The 26,710-nt window shown below is 44.7% G+C and overlaps 1 protein-coding gene across 5 annotated transcripts in view; it reads left to right on the top strand.

Annotated features, from left to right (window-relative positions):
- Positions 1 to 26,710, top strand: part of TRIM37 (tripartite motif containing 37) — a 436,939-nt gene that overhangs the window by 35,178 nt on the left and 375,051 nt on the right. For 3 of the 5 annotated variants that reach the window (XM_063953906.1, XM_063953907.1, XM_063953908.1), the window contains exons 2-3: positions 15,328 to 15,408; positions 17,178 to 17,279. In XM_063953906.1, the coding sequence (XP_063809976.1) occupies positions 15,328 to 15,408; positions 17,178 to 17,279 (183 nt within the window). The remainder of the gene's footprint in view (positions 1 to 15,327; positions 15,409 to 17,177; positions 17,280 to 26,710) is intronic. The other 2 variants (XM_063953909.1, XM_063953910.1) reach the window with 1 other exon arrangement.

Here is a 26,710-nt window from a genome sequence, read left to right as displayed (position 1 = left end):
TCCTAGCAATTTTTTGCGAATTCAGTCTGAAATCGGCACACGAGATGTGAGTTCGAGTGGCATTGCCGACGTTGAATTGCAGCAGCAACTGCAACTTGCGCCATTTGCAAACAATAGGATTGATGCCAAAGATCCTTTTTGACTGCCATAATTAACTTTGCAAATGGTGGTCTAAAATAGTTTAATAGAATCTCTAGTTGTAAAAATGTCTACATATGAGGAGCACATCATGTAACTGTCTAGTTAAATTCTAGGATTATTATTATTATTAACCTTTATTTATATGTCACCACATGGGATCCACAGCGCCCAGTTAAAGAGTACATAAACAAAACATGAAGACAGTGACTAACAGTTCAATACAATATAGGACAAGTACAGGGTATATTAACATAGCTGCGTCAGCAGACGACTCTGAAATAAATATCAGGGCAGCAGGAAACTGGGGGATTTGGTGCCGTCGAGGGGAGTATTGAAGCGAAGATAGGTTAAGTCAAAGATGGGGGAAAAAGGGGACACCCGTCACGGGCCCCAATGTTGTGAGAAGCCCAAAGGTTTTGTGGTAAGAGGCAGTGCGGCAGCTAAATGGATGTATTTAATTATATACTGTAGTTTGCACACACGGCCCCCCTGCAGTAACTCCCTACTGCCCCCAGGTCACCTGTCTGAATATGCCTGCTGCGTCCTCCCTGCCCTGTTTCTGCTATGGCGATTATGGTCCGGGGGTCTCCACATCAAAGAAGCGGCCGGATGGGACTGCGACTTCAGACTGCCAGGCTGGCCTGGTGCGCCGACTGCAGAAGACAACTGTCTCTTCTGCTGCTGCCGAAAAGCCAGGCAGCCCAGCAGCACACCGACCACACTGACAGTGCGAGTCTGGGCTGCACATAGCAGCCGTCCGCTGCTCTAGTCTGTCCAACTCCACTCACTATGTGCCTAGATGGAACCCTCACCACACCAGTTCTGTCATATTTATGTATATAAATATGTGTGGTATGTATATACTCATATATATATATTTAGGAAATAAAGCACAGCTTGCACTTTGGAGAAGAAAATGGACGGCACTCCATGGACTTTCCAGTGTGGGGAATAAAAAACAAAATTTGTGTGTGTGTGTGTGTATGTATATATGTATGTATATATATATATATATATATGTGTATATATATATATATATATATATATATATATATATACATATACACACACACACACACTGTTTTCTTTAAAGCCACTTTCTGCTTTAAATGGTGGAGTCAAGCTGGGTTGTGGGGACCCCACAGATATTGGTGTACCAAGCCCCAAGACTTCTGTTTCCGGCCCTGATCTTGAACAGCAACTTTTTCCCACTGCATGATTCTGCGGCTGCAGGTGGGCACGGCACCTGGCAAGGTGCCGCGATTAGGGCAGGGCAGATGGTGCCACTTTAAAATCTGTCATGGCGTGGTGTGCCGCTAAAACAGCCTAGCGTGAACACTGCATTTCTGTAAACAGGGATCCTCTTTTTTACAACAGAATTACATGTTTGCTCTGATTACGTATATATACACAATTCATAGGACAATGTGTAAGAAAGGATAGTAAAAATTTTATTTATATGTAAGTGATAGGGTAATAAATCTATTCAGGTCGGATTATGAACTCTCTTCAGTCATCAGTCAGAATGCTGTTCTCCTTTAGCAACCGGTTGGAGGTCAATGAATGATAAGATGACACAAATTTATGCGTAATCGAAGCAAATCATAAGTGACCCGCTTGAGGGCCGTCATGGCTTTATTATTTATAGCTTGAACAGAAAGGGTTTATGCTTGCCAATATATTTAGCCAATCAGAATACACCATGTATGTCTTGAAAATACATCGATTGTCATACAATGTTAGAAGTGGCAACTAGGACAGCCTTGAAAATGGTTATTGTTTCGTTTATCAGTCTTTCGGACATAAATTCAAAAGATTTCTTTCTTTATTCTTCTCAATTAGCCTTGGATATATCTGGTGTTGCTTTGTCCGTCCTAGATACATTTCCAATACATTTAATGTTGCATTTGTCTTGTACAAGTCATGCCTTAAAACAAGATTATTCAGCAAATACAATATTCTGACCAGCTCTGCACATTTTTCTTAAGGACATATCAACTCATTTTGTGATTAACAGTAAATATCTTTGTTAAATGTGAAAAAGCTTGAATCAATATATATTTGCCATTTAAAGGAAGCTCATACACTATCATTTCCCCTCTTTTTGATTCCACTTTTTCTCCCTAATATCTACCTACACTATCTAGGCCTGAACTATTTTCTTTCAGTAAACCAGTCCCCTGGATTTATAGTCCAAACCTTGGGGATTACCCCTAGCAATAATCAAAGGATAAGCAACTTCATTCTTCTGGCTGGAGAGTCACTGTCAATTTCTTCAAGTGGGATGCACGTAATCAAATATCACGACCTTTCACCTTAATTTAAGGTAGACATGGTTAGCAGCACTTGATATGGACCATCATATCTTGGTTTAAAGGTCTTTCTCACATGTCTCTTTAAATAGACCCAATCTCCTGGATTTAGCTTATGCGTAGCTGATCCTTCTGGGTCTGGAATGGAAGAAAACACTCGGCAATGGAGGTTAGTCAATGTTTTACAGACCTCCTGTACATAACCTGTAAAAATCATCATGATTATGTTGTAATTGTTGTGGATAATAACAACCTGTTCTTAGAGCTGACCCAAACAATATTTCATATGGAGTCCGTTTACTAGGTTTCATGGGTGTGGTCCTAATATTAAACAAGACTATAGGTAGGCATTCTGGACAAGTTCTTTTGGTTTCTGTCATTTTCTGTAGTTTTAGCTTAAGGTCAAAGTTCAGATGTCCCCCCTCCCACTCGCCTGGGGCTGGTAAGGCACATGGAAGGCCTGCTGTACCCCCAAATCTTTCATTATATGCTGCATGACTTCTCCCGTGAAATGTGTACCTCTATCTGATTCTATAACCTCAGGTATCCCAAATCTACATACTACTTCTGCTATCAGTTTCTTTGCAGTGGTTTTTGCTGTGGCTTTGCTTACTGGCCAGGCTTCGGCCCAGTGACTAAACATGTCCGTTGCTACTAGTACATATTCATATGGACCGCTTCGTCGCCACTGTATATAGTCAATTTGTAGTCTTTCAAATGGGTAAGAGGCTTTGGGTATAGTTCCTAGAGGTGTCTGGGTTCTTTTTCCTGGATTGCTGATTCCACAGATCCAGCATCCTGCTACAAAGTTTGTTGCAGCTTTATTGAAGCCTGGAGCTATCCAATGCTCTTGTACTCTATTCACCATGGCTTCCTTTGAATGGTGTACTTGTCCATGAGCTACTTGTAACATAGGTGGAAATAGAGCTGCTGGTAGACAGTACTTCAATTCTCTTGACTTCCAAAGTCCATGTTCATCTTCTTCTGCCCCCAGTCGTGTCCATTTTTCTTTTTTTCTCCTTGTGATGCTTGTTGTTGAATTTTGATCAGCTTCTGTTCACTAGGCATTTGCTTCACATCTTGAGCTACGAAGACTTGCTCAAGTTCTTTTGATTGTAAGGCAATTCTCTTGGCTTCTGCATCTGCAAATGCATTTCCTTTAGCTTCCATGGTTTGGCTCTTAGTATGTGCTTGTACCTTGATTATTCCAAGAGTTCCATAATCAAACTGGCATGTTTGATGGGTTTTCCGTTTGCACTTTTGAAGTCCCTACTTTTCCATATAACAGCGTAATCTTGGGACTAGATGTTAGCTGTCATGTTTTCAGCATGTATGCAGGCTTTGGTCATTGCTATGAGTTCTGCTTCTTGTGCTGACATGCTTGGTAGCAATGCTCCAGAGTCTATGACTTCAGTTTCAGTTGTTACTGCATATCCTGTCTTTGGGGATCCATTATCATAATATCTTGATCCATCGACGAACAGGTTCATGTCTGGATTGTCCAATGGTGTATCTTGGACATTAGGGAGAGGTAAAGTCTCTAATTCCATGAGGGCTAGGCAATCACTTCATATTTGGTAAGTCTGGCTGCAGAAAGATGCTTTTCTGTTACAGCATGCGGTACTTGTATACACAGTGGATGATCAAACACAATGATGTCTGTCACCTTTTCCTTCATTATTGCTGCTGCTGCCACTGCTCGGACACAGGATGGTGCTCCTCAGATAATCGGATCCAGCTGGGCTGAATAGTATGCCACTGGTCTTTGTTTTGGTCCGTATTTCTGGGTGAGCACCCCTAAAGAATGCCCTCTGTTTTCATGGCAGAATAGGTTAAAAGGCTTTTTCTTTTTCATCCACTAGGGGTCACTGGAGTACTCTTGGGATATGGACGGCTTCCACCGGAAGAAGGCACTGAATAAATTAATTTTTGAGACTACTCCTCCCCTCCATATCCTCGAGCACTTCAGTGTTTTTTCTGTGCTCGACACAGTTAGAAGGCATAGTGGAGCTCGTCCACAAAGTATTGGAATTTTTTCTAAGTTTTTTTTTTTTTTTTTTCCTTTCAAGGATTTCCACGTCCTTTCCCCCCTTCTAACAGGCGTGGGTCAGGGACAGTGGAAGCGGCTGAGAACAGCCGTGAGTGTCGGACCTCTCTGTAAAGAGCTCCCTCACTCCACCTGCAGGCTGCCTGCAAAAAGCTGGACGGAGCTTGGATGAGAAGCCCCGTCATAGACTTTTGTTACGGTCCAGGTATGTTGGGTAGGGGCGGTCAGCTTATGCTGCCGCCCCACTATTGGGGATTGTATTGGGCATGTTTTACTCACTAACGACCGCTGCCCGGAGCGCGTGTGCATAGGCCGCTTCACGGCTCTATGCAGCGCGCTCTCACTCTCCGCCGCTCCCAGCATCTTAAGTTACCTAGCAGACCGCTGCTCCCTGCGCCGCAGCAGCCGATATGTTCCCCGCTGCCTGGCTACACAGGAGGCCACTCCACTCTATGCTGTGTGTGGCGGGCCGGGAGCGCGTGTTCATAGGCCGCGGCTCTATGCAGTACGCTCTCTGCTCCCGCTGACCGCCCGCATCAGCCGAGGAGTTCCCCGCTGCCTTGGCATACAGGTACAGGCCGCTCACACGGCCCTATGCAAAGTTCCACAGGCCCCGACCCGGTGCTGTACACGGAGGTCGTGGGGGTGGGGGGAGACATTAGCAGTATTGGCAGTGTTAAGCTTTGTAGAAAAACTTGGTACTTAACATGTTTAATGTTCTCCTGTCTGTTCCAGGATTCCTATATTACATCTCGGCTTAAGAGTGGTACTAGGGGAATTTGGGGGTCAGTTTTCTTATTGCTGGCAGGCACTGCACTTGCCTGATATATACAAGGAACTTTGGTGTTATTACTGAGTCGTGCAGACTGTCTGTGTGTAGTTTGTATTGTCTGTCTTTATAATGAGTAAGACACCAGCAAAATCTAAGAAACATTTTTCATGTCATGTCTGTAAGAGTGTGTTGCCTGATGGATCCACCACATGTACAGCATGTGTTGTTAATACAGCCACAAATACGATTTCCACAGAAGTAAAGCCAGCATCTCTGGACCCTCCATGGGCTTTACTTGCAGATGTATTAGTTGGTTTACAATCAGAGCTGGCCGCCTCTCGTGAAGAAAGAGAGGCGGCAAGATCTGAGTTTAAAATGAGACCATTTGAGTTACCAGGGGAGTCTCAATCTGGTCAGAGGTCCACCTTGAGTGGAAAAGATAAGTTTCCTTTTCCTAATAATTTTCCAGTCTCTGGGATACTAGACCTCACTGAACATGAGTATGAGGAGGGCGAAATAGACCAACAGTCAGATAGTGACGATTTTGACAGCCCAGGTATTGATAATCTCATCAGAGCAGTACGTCAGTCGCTGGAGTTTACGGAAACTGAGGAGCCCCTGACGAATGATGAGGTAGTCTTTACTAAACGACAGAGATCTCCGATGTGTTTCCCTATTTAGGAATCTCTTAATAAAATGTTACTGGAAACACGGAAGAATCCGGATAAACGGTTTTCTATACCTCGTAGATTTAAATCGAGTTACCCGTTTCCAGAGTCCATGACAGCTACATGGGAGAACCCACCATCGGTGGATTCATCCGTATCTAAACTTACAAGGAAGTTAACCATACCAGTACCAACTGCTACTACGCTTAAAGACCCTGCAGATCGTAAAATAGAGGCTATGCTAAGGTCCATGTATACAGCAGCTGGAGTGCTGCTGAGACCTGGGTTGGTTGGCATTTGGGTTACTAAAGCATTAATGGTATGGATAAAAGAGCTCAAGTCGGCTCTGCAAGATGACCATCTTATACTTCTCGCGGATCAAATCTGGGAAGCTGCTGAATATCTATGTACAGCTTCTACTGACGTCTGTCAGCTTACTTCTCGCCTGTCCTCATCGCTAGTCATAGTACGACGAGCACTTTGGCTGCGTTCTTGGCAGGCGGAGACGTAGGTTAAAAAAGGTATAGAGGCATTGCCTTATGATGGCGAGAAGCTTTTCGGTCCTGAATTGGACAAATGGATTTCTGAGGCTACTGGAGGAAAGTCTGTGTTTCTTCCATCGCCTACAACTATACCTAAACGGAAATATTCTGGTCCGGCGTTCAAATCCTTTAGAACTCAGCCCTTTCGTGGACAGGGCACAGGAGCAGTCACGCCTGGTAGAAGAGGTCGGGGACGTAGTGCCCGACAATCCAATGCACGTCGTCAAGACACTAAGACCACTAACAAACCAGTGGCATGACGGGCTCCCAGCCCATCTCGGATCTCCAATTGTGGGAGCACGCCTTCAGAGCTTTCAGGGGGCGTGGCTGCAGACGTCCACAGATGGGTGGATCCGCAATTTAGTATTAGAGGGTTACAAAATAGAGTTCGATTATCTTCCGACAGGAAGATTTTTCACGACAGGACTGCCTGTGTCGGACGACAAGAAAGCAGTTCTGCAGGTTGCCATTCAGTCTCTGCTGAATGCTGCAGTTGTAATTCCGGTCCCCGTGCAGGAACAGGGGCAGGGTTATTATTCCAGTCTGTTTCTGGTACCAAAACCAGATGGCTCAGTCAGGCCAATATTGAACCTAAAAGGTCTCAATCATTACGTCACTTACCACAGATTCAAGATGGAATCTCTCAGGTCAGTAATTGCAGGGTTAGAGCCACAGGAATTCATGATTGCACTGGATCTCAAAGATGCGTACTTACACATTCCGATTTGGCCACCTCACCAGAGTTTCTTAAGGTTTGCAATAAGGCGAGACCATTACCAGTTTCAGGCTCTGCCGTTTGGCCTCTCATCAGCGCCTCGGGTATTCACCAAGGTAATGTCCGTGATGATAGCTCATCTCAGGTCCCTAGGAGTAATAATTGTTCCGTATTTGGACGATCTACTCATAAAGGCTCCGTCTCAACAATTGCTTCTCCAGCATGCTTTGCTAACGTACAATGTACTAGTTCAGCACGGTTGGATAGTCAGTTTAAAGAAATCACATCTAATTCCGTGTCAACGACTTCAATTCCTAGGGATGATTCTCGATACAGTAAATCAAAAGGTTTACCTGCCACAACAGAAAGTACAGGTCATTCGTCATCTGGTGCAATTAGTGCTCAAGCCACGCACAGTCTCAGTACATTTGTGCATTCGCCTTTTAGGCACAATGGTGGCGGCTTTCGAAGCACTTCAGTTCGGAAGATTTCACTCACGTCCGTTTCAACTGGAGGTGTTAGCGCAATGGTCGGGATCACATCTGCAGATGCACCACAGGGTGAGATTGTCGCCACAAGTCAGGGTGTCTCTTCTCTGGTGGTTAAAAATACACAATCTATCTGCAGGGAGACGATTCGGCGTCGTGAATTGGATAATTCTGTCAACAGACGCAAGTCTCAGAGGTTGGGGAGCTGTAGTTCAGAGTTATCGGCTCCAGGGCCTCTGGGCAGATCACGAAAGATCGCTATCCATAAATGTTCTGGAACTCAGGGCGATTTACAATGCTCTAAGACAAGCAGTGTACATGTTTCGTTTTCAGACTGTTCAGGTGCAGTCAGACAATGCGACGGCAGTCGCATACATAAACAAACAAGGAGGAACGAGAAGCCGCATGGCAATGCGGGAAGTAGCTCGGATCCTCAGATGGGCCGAATATCACCAGGTGATATTGTCGGCAGTGTTCATTCCGGGAGTGGACAACTGGGAGGCAGATTTTCTCAGTCGTCGGGATTTTCATCCAGGAGAGTGGGCATTAAATCCAGAAGTGTTTCAGATGTTGATCCAGAGGTGGGGTTACCCTCAGGTGGATCTGATGGCATCCCGCCACAATCATCAGGTGTCACGATATGTGTCCAGAACAAGAGATCCAGGGGCAGTGGCGGTGGATGCTCTCACAGCCGCGTGGCCGTACAGCCTCGTGTATCTGTTTCCACCGTTTCCGCTGCTCCCGCTGTTGCTAAAACGGATCAAGAGAGGGTCCGTCTTAGTCATACTAATAGCGCCTCATTGGCCTCGGAGAACTTGGTTCTCGGATCTCCTCGGTTTACTCGCAGACGATCCGTGGCCACTCCCACTACGTCCGGACCTGTTACAACAGGGTCCGTTCCTTTACCCCGATTTAGCGCGGCTGCGTTTGACGGGGTGGCTGTTGAAAAGGCCATCTTGAGAAGAGAGGGCATTCCGGAGTCTGTTATACCAACCATGGTACGAGCTAGGAAGCCGGTTACGGCAGCTCATTATTACAGAATCTGGCGTACTTATATAGGTTGGTGTGAAGCTCGGAAGTTTCCGACATCATCTTTTAATTTATCCCGTCTTTTGTTATTTTTACAGATGGGGTTAGATGGAGGACTACGTCTTTCCACACTAAAGGGGCAGGTATCTGCGTTGTCAATTTACTTTCAAAGGAAATTGGCCTCGTTGCCGTCAATACATACGTTTCTACAGGGTGTAATGAGGATACAGCCTCCTTTCATTCCACCTACAGCACCATGGGACTTGAATCTGGTTTTAGATTTCTTACAGTCCGATTACTTTGAACCCTTACAACAAGTGGATATTAAATTTCTCACTTGGAAAACGATTTTTCTTTTAGCCTTAGCTTCGGCTAGGCGAGTTTCAGATCTGGGTGCCTTGTCGTGCAAGTCACCGTATTTAGTTTTTCATGATGACAGAGCGGAACTTCGGACGAATCCCGCTTTTCTACCAAAGGTAGTGTCGTCTTTTCACATCAATCAACCAATAGTAGTTCCGGTATTAACAGAGAATGCTGAAACGTTGGATGTGGTTCGCGCATTACGCGTCTATGTATCCCGAACGTCTACGGTTCGTAAGACGGATACGTTGTTTGTTCTCTATGATGCGGCTAAGAGGGGTTGGCCAGCCTCTAAGCAGACCTTATCCAGATGGATCAAACTGACCATACGTCAGGCTTACCTTCATGCTAGGTTACAGCCACCTACATCAGTAACAGCTCATTCCACACGTTCTGTGGGAACGTCATGGGCAGCGAGTCGTGGGGCTTCTACGACACAGCTTTGCCGTGCGGCTACTTGGTCTTCAGTGCACACGTTTGTGCGCTTTTACAAGTTTGATACGTTCGCGGCATCAGCATCTAGCTTTGGCCGTTTAGTGTTACAAGTGCCAAACAGCTCTCCCGCCACGGAGGAAACTTTGGTACATCCCAAGAGTACTCCAGTGACCCCTAGTGGATGAAAAAGAAAGTAGGATTTTGGTACTTACCAGGTAAATCCTTTTCTTTGAATCCATAGGGGGCACTGGACGCCCACCCAGAGCAGTTTATCTGTTTTAGGAAGTTCAGTGGTTCTTATGGTAACACACTTTCACGACTGGTTTAAATTTAACAAAGGTTAATCAGTTAGGGTGTCAACTGTTTAGTTGTCTGTTACGTTTTGTGTCAACTTTATTGTTGTCCGTGAGATTATAGGTAATTCTCCTTTTGTCAATCTCTCTATCGATCCTGTTCGGCTCAGTAAAAAACACTGAAGTGCTCGAGGATATGGAGGGGAGGAGTAGTCTCAAAAATTTATTTATTCAGTGCCTTCTTCCGGTGGAAGCCGTCCATATCCCAAGAGTACTCCAGTGCCCCCTATGGATTCAAAGAAAAGGATTTACCTGGTAAGTACCAAAATCCTACTTTTGTAATCAGGCAATCCCAATGCTGGGGCTGTGATTATGGCTTGCTTTAGTTGTCTTACTGCTTCTTCAATGGTGTCCCTGTTTTCTGCTGACGCCTCCTTTTTTATTAATTCATATAGGGGCTGCATCAGTAATGAGGCCGAGGGAATCCATTCTCTGCAATAACCAATAAGGCCCAGAAAAGCTCTGATTTCATTTAATGTTCTTGGGGTTTTTGCTTGAGTTATTGCCTTTGTTCTTTCATCAGTAAGATGCCTTGTTCCTTGAGATATGCAGTGTCCTAAGAAGACAACTTTTTTCTGTACTAGCTGAAGCTTGTCTTTTGACACTCTGCAATCTTCTTCTGCCAAAAAGATGAGTAGTGATACTGTTTCCTTTTTGCACTTCTCTTCTGTCTGTGCAGCAATAAGCATATCATCGACATATTGAACTAACTGGGTGTCTGTAAAGTGTGGTCTCCATTTCTGCAGGATTAATGCCATTGCCTCTGAGAAATCTGATAGACTAGTGGCTCCTGCCTTGGGGTAATTGTCCCTCCTTTTGAATCTTGAGATTCAACACCTTTATTGATTAATGTTGGAAAAGGGTTGCTGCGTTGAGGATAATACATTTTCTGATGGTTACTTGTCGCATTTTGGCAGTGCTACTTCATACATGGTCAGCCTTGCCACTGACAGGTGTTTGGTTCTTGCTTGTTGAAGCTTCTCTGTACCTGCATGTGGACCCTGGATGATAAGTTCATGATTCAGCACTATGCCTGTGCTCTTGTCCTCTTCTAGGACTTCTGATTCATCACTGTGTCTGTGCTCTTATACTCTTCTAGGGCTGTTGCTGCTATCACTGCTCTGATGCCGGTAGGTGCTCTTTGATTACCGCTGTCAAGTTTGCTTAAGTTGTAGGCCACTGGTCTTCACCTCAGTCCATGATTTTGCATAAGGACTTCTATGTATGGCCTCCTTCTTTAATAGTCAGGTAGTTCTAGGGCTTGAGATGAGGCAACTGCTGTTTCCAACTATTCAATAGCTTAATTCATCTGTTGCTGTATGTAGGATGCGGACCCTCCTCCCTTTCAGTGTTGTCATACAATGCTTGCATGTAGACTGGTGCTAGAGGTATCCGTGTTCTGTAGTGTCCTACTAGGCCCAGGAATGATCATCTGACTTGCTTGACACTAGTTGGCATCTTAGCTTGCAGTCTGAATCTTTTCCTTTTCACTTTTGTTAGATGTCTGGTACCTTGAGTGTCCTAGGAAGATTAACTCTTGCTTGACTAGCTGCAATTTCTCCTTCTGAGGCTCTGCAGTCTTGTTCTTCCAGAAACTTCACTAAGGACACTGCCCCTTCTTGGTGCTTCTTTTAGTAGTGGTGGCAATCAGCAGTTCATTCACATCCTGTATTTAGCTGTGTGTTTTGTGGATATATCACTTGGTGATATAGCCCCTCCACAGGGCTATTCTGGTCCAGTAGTATTGCTTCCTTTCTTCTACAACTGGTACTGCGGGAATGAGCCAATACTGAACTTCTGTTTTAACTTGCTTCTAAATGGCTTTTTTGTTCTTTCCTTTGATAAGTTGCTGGAAAGTTAAACTTCTGCTGGTGTGTACTGTATTCTCCTTAGATAAGCTTTAGTACATTGTGCTTCAGCAAAGTCACTGGACATGTACTCCAAGGTCAAGAATTGGGCTGGTATGGGTGACTGCATTTCTCTCATCTCCTGTCCCTTTAAGAATTTCTGATATCATCAGTTCTTGTGGTATCTCCCTCTGCTGTCTTCTGCGTGTGCTGGCTCCAGTATTCATTAGGCACAAACGTATTTCTCCAGTGGGCAAGGTGACTGTAATCATACCTTCTGCTGTTTCTTCTGGAGACATTCTGTTCACTGGGGAGTACCTGAAGAAGCTTGTACTTCATATTGGCAGAAGAAGCATCATTCATTTGTTTTCTGGAACTTTTTTCTGTCTTGTTCCTTATTATTTGCTTTAAATCCCGGAGCTTCTGTTGCTTTAAATCATGGCATTATCTCTGTAATCTTGCCAGGTAGTACTGACCACTTGTCAGATGTCTTTCTTTGTCCTTCTTAACTTGCATATTCTTTCTCACTGCTGCTGGCATGTCATTTTCTTAGTCCAAGTCCACCCAGGCTGGTGTTTAACGTAATGATGTTTATGCTGGGAGTTGTTGTTCCTCTTTGTCTTACTTTTCCAGTGAGAGATAGTCTTGTATAGCAGCTTGTATTTCAGGTTACATCTTTGCTTTCTTGCAGGGGTAGGGCTTAACCTCCCAATCCAGTCGTTGCAATGGCTTGATCTGTACTTAAACGTAGAGGAATCTGGTTGTGCATAAAAACAGCTCTTGAAACCCTTGGGTCTCCTGTGGGTAAAAGTCACTTTTATCGAACTGCCAGTGGTGACTGAGTACACTGTTGTCGACACAGGAGTTGCACACCTTCATATTCTATCATCTTGTGTGTCGTATAGTGACTTTATCATAGTAAGTTCTGATGGACTCAGTCTTTTCCTGTTTCAAATCTGGGGCTGCTGGTGCCCTGAGTGTCTGTGCATGACACCATCTCTTAAGTCTTGTCATGTACATCTTTCCACTTTCAAACGTTGTTCTATTTTTCTCTGTCGGAACGTCCGTTATGGCTGGGCAATCATCGACTGCATCTGCTTTTAACATGGTGCTTACTGTTTGGGCAGTTGCTGGTCCTAGTATAGCCTCACACAACTGGTGGTAGTCGACCCATGCCGGTGTCCATATGGTTTGAATTCTTTCCATATAGGCATAAACTGCTATTGGGTTTTATCTAGGATCCGGGGACTCTGCAACTATATTTGCGAGGTCATTGCCATACCATGGTTTGTGGTGTTGGCTCTGTACGATGTATGGTTCGTTCGTCCTGGCTGCATTATCTGGGTTGCGTATTTTCTGTACTTGTGCTGGATACAGAGAAACAGGCAATGATGACCGTCTTTCCGTATTTCTAGTCGCATAGATATCTTGGCATGGTGGTTCATGGTGTGAAATCCAGTTTCCACAATTTGGGCAATGTTCATATCCTTCTGGAACGCAAAACTGACATACCGGACACAATCTTTCTGGAAAATATGTCTGTTTATTCTGTACATTATGCACCTGGGCATTAAAAGCTGTAGAGGCTGTGTCTTGATCCCTTGTTTCTCCTCTCTGCCTGAATTGCACCCTGCTGCCTATAGTCCCTGATTGTGGACAATTGTTTACTGGACTCAGCTTGATTGCAGGTGTCTACCACTCGTTTAAACATGAGGGAAGCATTAGGTAGAAAATTTCTTTGCTTTAACCTTGTTGGGGTTTCTTGTGATGAAGTATCAGGACACTGGGGCATACTCTGTACACATAGCTCAGGTAAATCATTCGGATTTTCAACCACAGATCCTTCTAAGATAGGGCTGATTATTCGTCACTCTTTTAACCTTGCTCGTATCTTTTTAATTTCACTTTTAGTGAGCTTGTAGGTAATTGCATTCTGTTCATACTAGGGGTACCTTGGTGTGCATGCATGTCTGGGTATAGGGGTGGGGTATAGTGTGGAGGTGCTGTTGCTGGACTAGGTCTCAGTTATGCTTTAGGTTTTTCTTGCTGGTTTTCACACCATTTCTTGTATTTTCTGCAATTCTTCTTGAAATGTCCTTTTTTTCTTGCAGAAATAACACTTTCTTTCATCTTGCTTGTGCTTCAGTGATCCAGATGGATGCTTGATCTCTACTATTATGATTCCTTTCAGAAATTTATTACCCTCCCTGTTATTAACAATATCCACGGGTTTGTCGGGCCCTGACATCTTTACAGACCGCGCTCCCTTGCCTGGGTGAACGTGCGCGGAACCCCTCCTGATGTGGTATTTTAATAACTCCTTTTGAGGGACTTAAAATCTCCTTTTAAAGAATCTCTATCTAGGTCAAGTGTCCCCCCCTGACGGGAAGCCTGCTCCTTTGAAATTCCTTTCAGAGATTCATTACCCTACCTGTTATTAACAATATCCACGGGTTTGAACCCATCCTGATGTGGTATTTTAATAACTCCTTATTAGGGAATTAAAATCTCCTGTTAAAGAATCTCTAAAAGAGCTTCTTCAATCCGTCTGTGGACAAATGACTGGGGTTGTAGTGTTGCCTGTGTTGGTGGAGACTGCTCCCCAAGTGAGACCTGCATAATAGATTATTTCTTCTGGATCACTGAGATGCGTCTTAAGTTACTCCAAGGGTCTATCCCCCTGCCTATATGGACTCCTGCTTGTATCAGTATCCCTGTTGTAGTTTAATGCTTGTTTCTCTTCAGAAAGTAACAGCTAACACCGGGAATGCTTGGATGTGAGAAATACCTATCAGTGTGTGTAGGAGAATCTAGTTTCATTATTCAGCAGACAACCCGACTCCCCCCCACCTTTTCAAAAGCATATTGACAGAGTACATATAACAGTGCAAGGATACAAAAACAAAGATGACAGTAAATCCTATATCTGTTATCTGCGTGCACGGCAGCTGTTTGAGACTGCACGGCACATGGGTCTTAGACCTGGAATTATGTGGTTCCTAGGCCAATAGGTTATGATGTTAAATCAATCATTCTTAATGTAATGTTCCAACAATTCTCTTTTTAAAATGACAACCTTTTGTACAATAAAATTCATCATCATTTTCCACATAACCAAATGAGACTTCAGTGCTTGTAATTGCCAGCAATCTTGGTGCTACAGACCCTTTGTATTTTCTTAACACAACAACACAGGTACAAGATTTGCATACACCTCTTTGGTTATTTATCAATTCAAACTGGTTATCAGCATTAGAACATATCTTGGCCATGCGCCACCTTTATAAAACGGCTCTATTTTCTTAATTTAACAATTCATTAGTACTTGCACAATTTAAAAGTTTTCTGCATTCTTGATTAATTCCCCCTGTGCACTTGTGACAAATTATCTGAAATTATTTACCCACAATTCAACAATATAACATAATTCAACAATATAACATACATGTATGGTACCTTAAAAAAATTTTTCTTCTGACTGACGCTGGGCTCTTTAAGATATTCTCTGACCTTCTCGACTGGACTTCCCCTTGATTTACACAGGAAGCGCTGAGTTCAAGTGAGCAGGTAGAAATCTACACAATAAATCTCACTTACCGGCTTTTTTTTTGTTATCAGCGGTTCCTGAAAGATCAGAGGATTTATTGCCAGTGGAGGAGATGCTGGAATATCCCGGACGAGATCCCCAAAAATGATAGGGTAATAAATCTATTCAGGTCGGATTATGAACTCTCTTCAGTCATCAGTCAGAATGCTGTTCTCCTTTAGCAACCGGTTGGAGGTCAATGAATGATAAGATGACACAAATTTATGCGTAATCGAAGCAAATCATAAGTGACCCGCTTGAGGGCCGTCATGGCTTTATTATTTATAGCTTGAACACAAAGGGTTTATGCTTGCCAATATATTTAGCCAATCAGAATACACCATGTATGTCTTGAAAATACATCGATTGTCATACAATGTTAGAAGTGGCAACTAGGACAGCCTTGAAAATGGTTATTGTTTCGTTTATCAGTCTTTCGGACATAAATTCAAAAGATTTCTTTCTTTATTCTTCTCAATTAGCCTTGGATATATCTGGTGTTGCTTTGTCCGTCCTAGATACATTTCCAATACATTTAATGTTGCATTTGTCTTGTACAAGTCATGCCTTAAAACAAGATTATTCAGCAAATACAATATTCTGACCAGCTCTGCACATTTTTCTTAAGGACATATCAACTCATTTTGTGATTAACAGTAAATATCTTTGTTAAATGTGAAAAAGCTTGAATCAATATATATTTGCCATTTAAAGGAAGCTCATACACTATCATAAGCTAAACTGTTTCCTATGAAGTGTGGTTTCTGCCTTCTTGTACCTGGTCCACATTGCTTTAATCTGTCTTTTCTCTGTGTATCACATGTGATAACCTCCAGTGCTGTGCTCTTCTGAAGACTGAAGCAGCTGGTGAACTCTATACAGTAAAACTGTAATTGTGTGTACACTCTGTGATATAACAGGATATCGCTCATTTGCACCCTTCTGAGCGATATTGTTTGTTATATCGCCCAGTGTGTATGCTACGAATGAGGTCCCGTGCATCGTTATCGCACCCCTCTGTCAACCGTATATGCAGCTCAATTTATTCTTGTCCTCCAAAACTGTATGTACGGGCCGGCCGCAGTATAACATCTCTGTAAGATATCGCTAGCAATATCATACAATGTGTATGCAGCATTTGACTCAAAACACAGAGATTCAAACAGTTATTGTAGGTAGGGGTCCGAAATGTGATACCTCATTAATGCTTGTTACTTGTCAAGTTGTGCCCCTCATATCATAAACTGCGTTCCTCTTCTTAGCTGTTTGAATGTTCCAGTCACTTATGTACAGCATTCTCCAGTCCTTTAACAGAATGGATTACCAGCTATTGTGAGCCGACTGAGGATTTAGGAGAACAGCTCATTTATACACTCCATGGAGCTCAGTGCTCCGTAACATAAAAAGCTCTGCACCCAAGAAATCTATAGATTACATGCACTGAGCTTTATGGGTGTTAATGAAGGACTAAAATTAAACGAGCTATTTATCTAAAACCTCATTCTGATTATAAATTGTGGTAACAGTGATTTAAAAGGTACTGGGGCACCAGAGGAAAATCTCCTGGTCAACAACTTCCATGGAAAAGAGTCCTCGGCCGGGATGTAATGAAGTCAGAGTTCAGCTGCCGTGCGGGGTGACGGACAAACTCTGATCTTTTTTTAGAAGAGGCAATCATTTTTAAGACCTTGTTTAGCCTTGTAAATGATTACCCCTATAAAAAAAAAAAATGTCTGGGTTCAGCTGGCATCCTGCACAGCCGCTGAACTCAGACTTAATTACACCCCACCCCTCATTTGTACAACCTTTTCTAAGTTTTGTTTTGACTTTTTTTGTGTAAAGTCAATCTGACATCTCTCCTTGAATTATAATTTGTACGTAGGGTATAGCTGAAGTCTTTAGATGTTTTATCTGCATGGAGAAGCTGAGGGATGCCCGCCTCTGTCCACACTGTTCCAAACTCTGCTGTTTCAGTTGTATACGGGTAAGTGTTGTTTGGTTTTAGAATTGCAATTTTTGCTCCTAATATGTTCTATATTACAATTAGCTGTTCTATCCGTTCTTCACACGGGAGTTTCTGGTTTTCACGGTTGTAAATATAGAGGAGTGTTAAAAATTTGGTAAATCTATAGAGCTGTAAATTTGAGACGTGTTAATGTATGTAAATATTAATCCATGGTTCTTGGCGTTACCCAAGGAGCACCCGTAGCAGATACGGTAAAAAGTGACAGTAGCATTTTTGTAGTTTAGTAAAATCTACACACTGGAGGTGCAATCCAAATTTTGATCCGACTGTCCATTTGGGCTTTAGCGTTCACGCAACGCAAGCCATGCATCCGTAATGACATCATTATGCCCACCCCCTTTTTATTTCCTTAGGGTAGGTTATTAATATTCTTATTACTTAGTTTTCCTATTTCCTACCTGCAGAATACCTATGTTAAATTTCATCTTCCTAACATTGGGAAGTAGGAGAATTAGTAGTCAGTGGGGTCGATTCTATTCGGCAACTAACGAATAGCGCCGGGAATTAGCTCCCGACGCTATTCAATTCAGCAACTAGTTACGTCGGCGATGGCCCGTTCTCGCCGACAAAACTGGTTGAATTGTCGGGAGAACGGGCATTCTCCGACTTAACTCCCCGGCGCGAGGCTGATTCCCGACAGAATCAGCCTCGCGCCGGCCGCGAGGCAGCACTTTTGTCGGGTTTCTCTTCTCATCCCCCGGGGATGAGAGAAGAATTCCCGACAATTGCAGGTAATTAGTTGCTGAATTGAATAGCGACGGGAGCTAATTCCCGGCGCTATTCGTTAGTTGCCGAATAGAATCGACCCCAGTGAGTGAGTGAGGGCTTTCACATTTATATAGATAGATATACTGGATATATTTGATGTTACGAATAATAAAACTGCGGTGAGTGTTAACATTGTAAAATAAAGGCATATATTTCAGAAAAACTATTTGTAAATACTGTATGTTAAGCTTAAAAACTTGTGCCGAAGTCTTCCCCTTTTAGTCAGTCCTAAACCAGAGATCATTCAGATTTAAACATAAGTAATATGCTTTTTGCCTGGGTTGAGGCTCGTCTGCACATGGCTTTTAAAGGTGGTACCTCCACAAACAAGTATAATCACACTTAAAACATGCACTCAAGAATATGTAAACCTATACTTCAGACCCATATGTGCTTGTTGAAGATTTTATTCCACAGCCTTGAACATATTATATGCAATCGGTCCCCAAACCCTCCCCCCTGCCCCTTCTTTGGTGCTACAACAGCCTCCATTCTACTGGGAAGGCTTTCCACTATGTTTTAAAACATGGGTGTGGGGATGTGCATCCATTCAGGCACAGGGACATTCGCGAGGCCCAGCACCAGTTATGTGCAGTGAGGCCTAGGTTTCATCCAGCGTTGAGTTTATCCCAAAGGTGTTCGTTGGGGGCTGAGATCAGGGCTCTGTGCAGGCCAGAAAAATTCTTCCACGCCAAACTTGGCAAACCTATATTTTTGATGGACATCACTTTGTGCATATTGCAACAGGAGAGCTGGAAGCATATAATTCATTAGCATCTTATGGTATGATCTAATATTAAGATTTCCCTTCACTGGAACTAGGAGGACAAGACCAAACTATGAAAATCAACCCCAGATCGTTATTCCTTGCCCACAAAACTGGACAATTGGCAGCACACATCCAGCAGGAAGCTTTCTGTTGGCATCCACAAATACAGATCCCATTAGGGATCTTAGACAGGATAACAAGTCCAGTGGATTTGTGATCATGACTAATATCCATAATTTATTATGGATTAAAGATTTTTTTGCTATTTTTGATAAGAAGACTGGTAAGTGTGTCTCTGTGAAGAATTTTCCTTTGCCTGCATATAACAGATGGTGGAGCCTGCATGCAAGTATGCACAGTATGTGACCAGCTTTGCACACACAAAAGTAAGAAATGTTGCAATCTAGTAAAGTCACCAGTGACCAGCAGTTTATTTTATTTTTCTCTGACGTCCTAGTGGATGCTGGGGACTCCGTCAGGACCATGGGGATTAGCGGCTCCGCAGGAGACAGGGCACAAAAATAAAGCTTTAGGATCAGGTGGTGTGCACTGGCTCCTCCCCCTATGACCCTCCTCCAAGCCTCAGTTAGGTTTTTGTGCCCGTCCGAGCAGGGTGCAATCTAGGTGGCTCTCCTAAAGAGCTGCTTAGAAAAAGTTTTTAGGTTTTTTATTTTACAGTGAGTCCTGCTGGCAACAGGCTCACTGCAACGAGGGACTTAGGGGAGAAGAAGTGAACTCACCTGCGTGCAGGATTGATTGGCTTCTTAGGCTACTGGACACCATTAGCTCCAGAGGGATCGAACACAGGCCCAGCCATGGAGTCCGGTCCCGGAGCCGCGCCGCCGACCCCCTTGCAGATGCCGAGGTCCAGAAACCGGCGGCAGAAGACTTTTCCGTCTTCATGAGGTAGCGCACAGCACTGCAGCTGTGCGCCATTGTTGTCACACACTTCACACCAGCGGTCACTGAGGGTGCAGGGCGCTGTGGGGGGCGCCCTGGGCAGCAATGAAATACCTATACTGGCTAAAAGATACATCACATATAGCCCCTGGGGCTATATGGATGTATTTAACCCCTGCCAGGTCTCAGAAAAACGGGAGAAGAAGCCCGCCGAAAAGGGGGCGGGGCCTATTCTCAGCACACAGCGCCATTTTCCCTCACAGAAATGCTGGTGGGAAGGCTCCCAGGCTCTCCCCTGCACTGCACTACAGAAACAGGGTTAAAACAGAGAGGGGGGGCACTTATTTGGCGATATGATTATATATATTAAGATGCTATAAGGGAAAAACACTTATATAAAGGTTGTCCCTGTATAATTATAGCGTTTTGGTGTGTGCTGGCAAACTCTCCCTCTGTCTCTCCAAAGGGCTAGTGGGGTCCTGTCCTCTATCAGAGCATTCCCTGTGTGTGTGCTGTGTGTCGGTACGTGTGTGTCGACATGTATGAGGACGATGTTGGTGAGGAGGCGGAGCAATTGCCTGTAATGGTGATGTCACTCTCTAGGGAGTCGACACCGGAATGGATGGCTTATTTAAGGAATTACGTGATAATGTCAACACGCTGCAAGGTCGGTTGACGACATGAGACGGCCGGCAAACCAATTAGTACCTGTCCAGGCGTCTCAAACACCGTCAGGGGCGTTAAAACGTCTTTTTACCTCAGTCGGTCGACACAGACACGGACACTGACTCCAGTGTCGACGGTGAAGAAACAAACGTATTTTTCTTTTAGGGCCACACGTTACTTGTTAAGGGCAATGAAGGAGGTGTTACATATTTCTGATACTACAAGTACCACAAAAAAGGGTATTTTGTGGAGTGTGAAAAAACTACCTGTAGTTTTTCCTGAATCAGATAAATTAAATGAAGTGTGTGATGATGCGTGGGTTTCCCCCGATAGAAAATTATTGGCGGTATACCCTTTCCCGCCAGAAGTTAGGGCGCGTTGGGAAACACCCCTTAGGGTGGATAAGGCGCTCACACGCTTATCAAAACAAGTGGCGGTACCGTCTCCAGATAGGGCCGCCCTCAAGGAGCCAGCTGATAGGAGGCTGGAAAATATCCTAAAAAGTATATACACACATACTGGTGTTATACTGCGACCAGCGATCGCCTCAGCCTGGATGTGCAGCGCTGGGGTGGCTTGGTCGGATTCCCTGACTGAAAATATTGATACCCTTGACAGGGACAGTATTTTATTGACTATAGAGCATTTAAAGGATGCATTTCTATATATGCGAGATGCACAGAGGGATATTTGCACTCTGGCATCAAGAGTAAGTGCGATGTCCATATCTGCCAGAAGTTGTTTATGGACACGACAGTGGTCAGGTGATGCAGATTCCAAACGGCACATGGAAGTATTGCCGTATAAAGGAGAAAAAGACAACGTCTTTTCAGCCTCAGTCCTTTCGTCCCCATAAGGGCAAGCGGTCAAAAGGCCAGTCATATCTGCCATGGGATAGAGGAAAGGGAAGAAGACTGCAGCAGGCAGCCCATTCCCAGGAACAGAAGCCCTCCACCGCTTCTGCCAAGTCCTCAGCATGACGCTGGGGCCGTACAAGCGGACTCAGGTGCGGTGGGGGGTCGTCTCAAGAGTTTCAGCACGCAGTGGGCTCACTCGCAAGTGGACCCCTGGATCCTACAAGTAGTATCCCAGGGGTACAGATTGGAAATTCGAGACGTCTCCCCCTCGCAGGTTCCTGAAGTCTGCTTTACCAACGTCTCCCTCCGACAGGGAGGCAGTATTGGAAACAATTCACAAGCTGTATTCCCAGCAGGTGATAATCAAAGTACCCCTCCTACAACAAGGAAAGGGGTATTATTCCACACTATATTGTGGTACTGAAGCCAGACGGCTCGGTGAGACCTATTCTAAATCTGAAATATTTGAACACTTACATACAAAGGTTCAAATCAAGATGGAGTCACTCAGAGCAGTGATAGCGAACCAGGAAAAAGGGGACTATATGGTGTCCCGGGTCAGATGCTTACCTCCATGTCCCAATTTGCCCTTCTCACCAAGGGTACCTCAGGTTCGTGGTACAGAACTGTCACTATCAGTTTCAGACGCTGCCGGTTGGATTGTCCACGGCACCCCGGGTCCTTACCAAGGTAATGGCCGAAATGATGATTCTTCTTCAAAGAAAATGGGCGATCTCCTGAAAAGGGCAAGGTCCAGAGAACAGTTGGAGGTCGGAGTAGCACTATCTCAAGTAGTTCTACGACAGCACGGGTGGATTCTAAATATTCCAAAACCGCAGCTGTTTCCGACGACACGTCTGCTGTTCCTAGGGATGATTCTGGACACAGTCCAGAAAAAGGTGTTTCTCCCGGAGAAGAAAGCCAGGGAGTTATCCGAGCTAGTCAGGAACCTCCTAAAACCAGGAAAAGTGTCAGTGCATCATTGCACAAGGGTCCTGGGAAAAATGGTGGCTTCTTACGAAGCGATTCCATTCGGCAGATTTCACGCAAGAACTTTTCAGTGGGATCTGCTGGACAAATGGTCCGGATCACATCTGCAGATGCATCAGCGGATAACCTTATCGCCACGGACAAGGGTGTCTCTTCTGTGGTGGTTGCAGAGTGCTCATCTGTTAGAGGGCCGCAGATTCGGCATACAGGACTGGGTCCTGGTGACCACGGATGCCAGTCTGAGAGGCTGGGGAGCGGTCACACAGGGAAGAAACTTCCAGGGAGTATGGTCAAGCCTGGAGATGTCTCTTCACATAAATATACTGGAGCTAAGAGCGATTTACAATGCTCTAAGCCTGGCAAAACCCCTGCTTCAGGGTCAGCCGGTGTTGATCCAGTCGGACAACATCACGGCAGTCGCCCACGTAAACAGACAGGGCGGCACAAGAAGCAGGAGAGCAATGGCAGAAGCTGCAAGGATTCTTCGCTGGGCGGAAGATCATGTGATAGCACTGTCAGCAGTGTTCATTCCGGGAGTGGACAACTGGGAAGCAGACTTCCTCAGCAGACACGATCTACACCCGGGAGAGTGGGGACTTCATCCAGAAGTCTTCCACATAATTGTGAACCGTTGGGAAAAACCAAAGGTGGATATGATGGCGTCTCGCCTCAACAAAAAACTGGACAGGTATTGCGCCAGGTCAAGAGACCCTCAGGCAATAGCTGTGGACGCTCTGGTAACACCGTGGGTGTTCCAGTCAGTGTATGTGTTTCCTCCTCTGCCTCTCATACCAAAAGTACTGAGAATTATACGGCAAAGGGGAGTAAGAACGATACTCGTGGCTCCGGATTGGCCAAGAAGAACTTGGTACCCGGAACTTCAGGAGATGCTCACGGAAGATCCGTGGCCTCTACCTCTAAGACGGGACCTGCTTCAGCAGGGACCGTGTCTATTCCAAGACTTACCGCGGCTGCGTTTGACGGCATGGCGGTTGAACGCCGAATTCTAAGGGAAAAAGGCATTCCGGAAGAGGTCATTCCTACACTGGTAAAAGCCAGGAAGGAGGTGACTGCACAACATTATCACCGCATTTGGAGAAAATATGTTGCGTGGTGTGAGGCCAGGAAGGCCCCCACGGAGGAATTTCAATTGGGTCGATTCCTACATTTCCTGCAAACAGGATTGTCTATGGGCCTCAAATTGGGGTCCATTAAGGTTCAAATTTCGGCCCTGTCGATTTTCTTCCAGAAAGAATTGGCTTCAGTTCCTGAAGTCCAGACTTTTGTAAAAGGAGTACTACATATACAGCCCCCGGTTGTGCCCCCAGTGGCTCCGTGGGACCTTAATGTAGTTTTGAATTTTCTCAAATCCCATTGGTTTGAGCCACTCAAATCTGTGGATTTGAAATAGCTTACATGGAAAGTAACCATGCTACTGGCCCTGGCTTCAGCCAGGAGAGTGTCAGAATTGGCGGCTTTATCGTATAAAAGCCCATATCTGATTTTCCATTCGGACAGGGCAGAACTGCGGACGCGTCCTCATTTTCTGCCTAAGGTGGTGTCAGCGTTTCACCTGAACCAGCCTATTGTGGTGCCTGCGGCTACTAGCGATTTGGAGGATTCCAAGTTGCTGGACGTTCTCAGGGCATTGAAAATATATATTTCAAGGACGGCTGGAGTCAGAAAATCTGACTCGCTGTTTATACTGTATGCACCCAACAAGCTGGGTGCTCCTGCTTCTAAGCAGACGATTGCTCGTTGGATTTGTAGCACAATTCAACTTGCACATTCTGTGGCAGGCCTGCCACAGCCTAAATCTGTCAAGGCCCATTCCACAAGGAAGGTGGGCTCATCCTGGGCGGCTGCCCGAGGGGTCTCGGCATTACAACTCTGCCGAGCAGCTACGTGGTCGGGGGAGAACACGTTTGTAAAATTCTACAAATTTGATACCCTGGCTAAAGAGGACCTGGAGTTCTCTCATTCGGTGCTGCAGAGTCATCCGCACTCTCCCGCCCGTTTGGGAGCTTCGGTATAATCCCCATGGTCCTGACGGAGTCCCCAGCATCCACTAGGACGTCGGAGAAAATAAGATTTTACTTACCGATAAATCTATTTCTCGTAGTCCGTAGTGGATGCTGGGCGCCCATCCCAAGTGCGGATTGTCTGCAATACTTGTACATAGTTATTGTTACAAAAAAATCGGGTTGTTATTGTTGTGAGCCGTCTGTTCAGAGGCTCCTACGTTTGTCATACTGTTAACTGGGTTCAGATCACAAGTTGTACGGTGTGATTGGTGTGGCTGGTATGAGTCTTACCCGGGATTCAAAATCCTTCCTTATTGTGTACGCTCGTCCGGGCACAGTATCCTAACTGAGGCTTGGAGGAGGGTCATAGGGGGAGGAGCCAGTGCACACCACCTGATCCTAAAGCTTTATTTTTGTGCCCTGTCTCCTGCGGAGCCGCTAATCCCCATGGTCCTGACGGAGTCCCCAGCATCCACTACGGACTACGAGAAATAGATTTATCGGTAAGTAAAATCTTATTATTTATTTATTTAAACTGTATACATTTTATTTAAACAGATGTAAGTAAAAAAAAGGGTTATTATTCTTATAGATCTGATGTGTGTAATCCAATATATGTAATGGGAAAAAGCCATGTGTATATTATAAATACATAGGATATTTTAAATAAACTAAGTTTATAGAAAAGAGGTCTTATTTATCTGATGAAATGACAGCCGTTTCGGGGCTGTAGAAGTACAGTCCTCAAGGGCAAATTAGATGCCCCGAGGAAGGTGCTTCTGTAGCACCAATAAAGCTGTTGTCAAAGACTCACACCATGTGATGTGATGATTACTGCTGCTGCACCAATAGTAGGACTGGGTATATTGCAAGTATCGACCTCAATGATAAATACCTTTTAACACCAATGTCCTGCGTCTGACCCGGGGTTTGGAACACTGTTCCAATACGGGTCAGACCTGAAACAGACCTCTTTCATTCTGTTGCTTCGCGTCGGGTTATTCCCAGGATAGAGCTGTTTAAACTGCAGACAGGTGTAATGCCGGTGCTTGGAGATGACCTCTTAAAAGAAGTCTACATCTTAAAATTGTGGCTTAGTGTTAGTTAGCTAGAGTTTAAACTGTGCTTCTCTTTACAGCATCTCCCTGAATCACATTATTTTAATTGGATGTAATCTGAGATCAATGATTTGGTGAATCTACCTAATCTGCTAACCTGGGCCCTTCCTTGGAGCAACTGTGCAAGCTATCGAGTTTAGAAAACTGGACCCGGTGTAACCCTTTTACACCGAGCCGTGACCCAGAAATAACCCGGGTTATTGTCGCAGTGTGAATATGTATATTAAAGATGTTTTGCATGGATAATAAAGACAGAGTAGCGGAAGTAGTGAATTTTATAATTTTATTTGTGTAGCCCTCTTCCTCCAATAGGACTGAAGGCCCTTAATAGAATGAACATAATACAGTACAGTAACAATGAAGTACAGAAAAGCTAAATACTAAAGGGACATTAAAGGAATGCTTGTGCAAACAGGAAAGTCTTGAGTCTGTTTTTCAAGGATTCTAGAGTGTGTGTCCTCTTGAACTGTATGGCAAAGCGAGTCCATAGACACAGTCGCATAGCTTAAAGCTAAAACCCAAGATTATTTCCGGGATACTCAAGGAACTGCTAATAGTCATTCATCTACAGATCGCATTAATTGAGCAGGGCAGTATGGGTGTCCTAATTAGACTCACTACTGGACCATTTTTAGCTAGACCCTTACCGCAGAAAGCTGGCAGCATTCAGAGCATTAACACTCAAGTTCTCAAACGAGGTCCTTAAGGCAGCCCAGTGGTCCATGATTTAAGTTTATCCATGCTTGGCCACAGGTGACTTTGGGCCTAATTTAAGGTTGATCGCAAAATCTTCCTTTAATGGGCAAAACCATGGGGGTCATTCCGAGTTTATCGCTCGCTAGCTGATATTTGCAGCAGTGTGAACGCATAGTCGCCGCCCACAGGGGAGTGTATTTTAGCTTTGCAAGTGTACGAACGCATGTGCAGCCGAGCTCTGCAAAAAAACATTTTGTGCAGTTTCTGAGTACCTCTAAACTTACTCAGCCCTTGCGATCACTTCAGCCTGCCCGGTCCCGGACTTGACGTCAGACACCCGCCCTGCAAACGCTTGGAGACGCCTGCGTATTTCCAAACACTCCCAGAAAACGGTCATTTGCCACCCATAAATGCCTTCTTCCTGTTAATCTCCTTGCGATCACCCGTGCGAATGGATTCTTCGTTAAATCCGTCGCACACCAATGATCCGCTTTGTACCCTTACGACGCGCCTGTGCATTGCGGTACATACGCATGCGCAGTAGTGACATGATTGCTGCGCTGCAAAAAATGGCAGCATGCGATCAGGTCGGAATGTCCCC

The sequence above is a fragment of the Pseudophryne corroboree genome, chromosome 2, assembly GCF_028390025.1.
Source record: "Pseudophryne corroboree isolate aPseCor3 chromosome 2, aPseCor3.hap2, whole genome shotgun sequence".
Taxonomy (NCBI): domain Eukaryota; kingdom Metazoa; phylum Chordata; class Amphibia; order Anura; family Myobatrachidae; genus Pseudophryne; species Pseudophryne corroboree.
The sequence above is the reverse complement of the archived record's forward strand: the minus strand, read 5'-3'. Positions and strand labels throughout refer to the sequence as shown.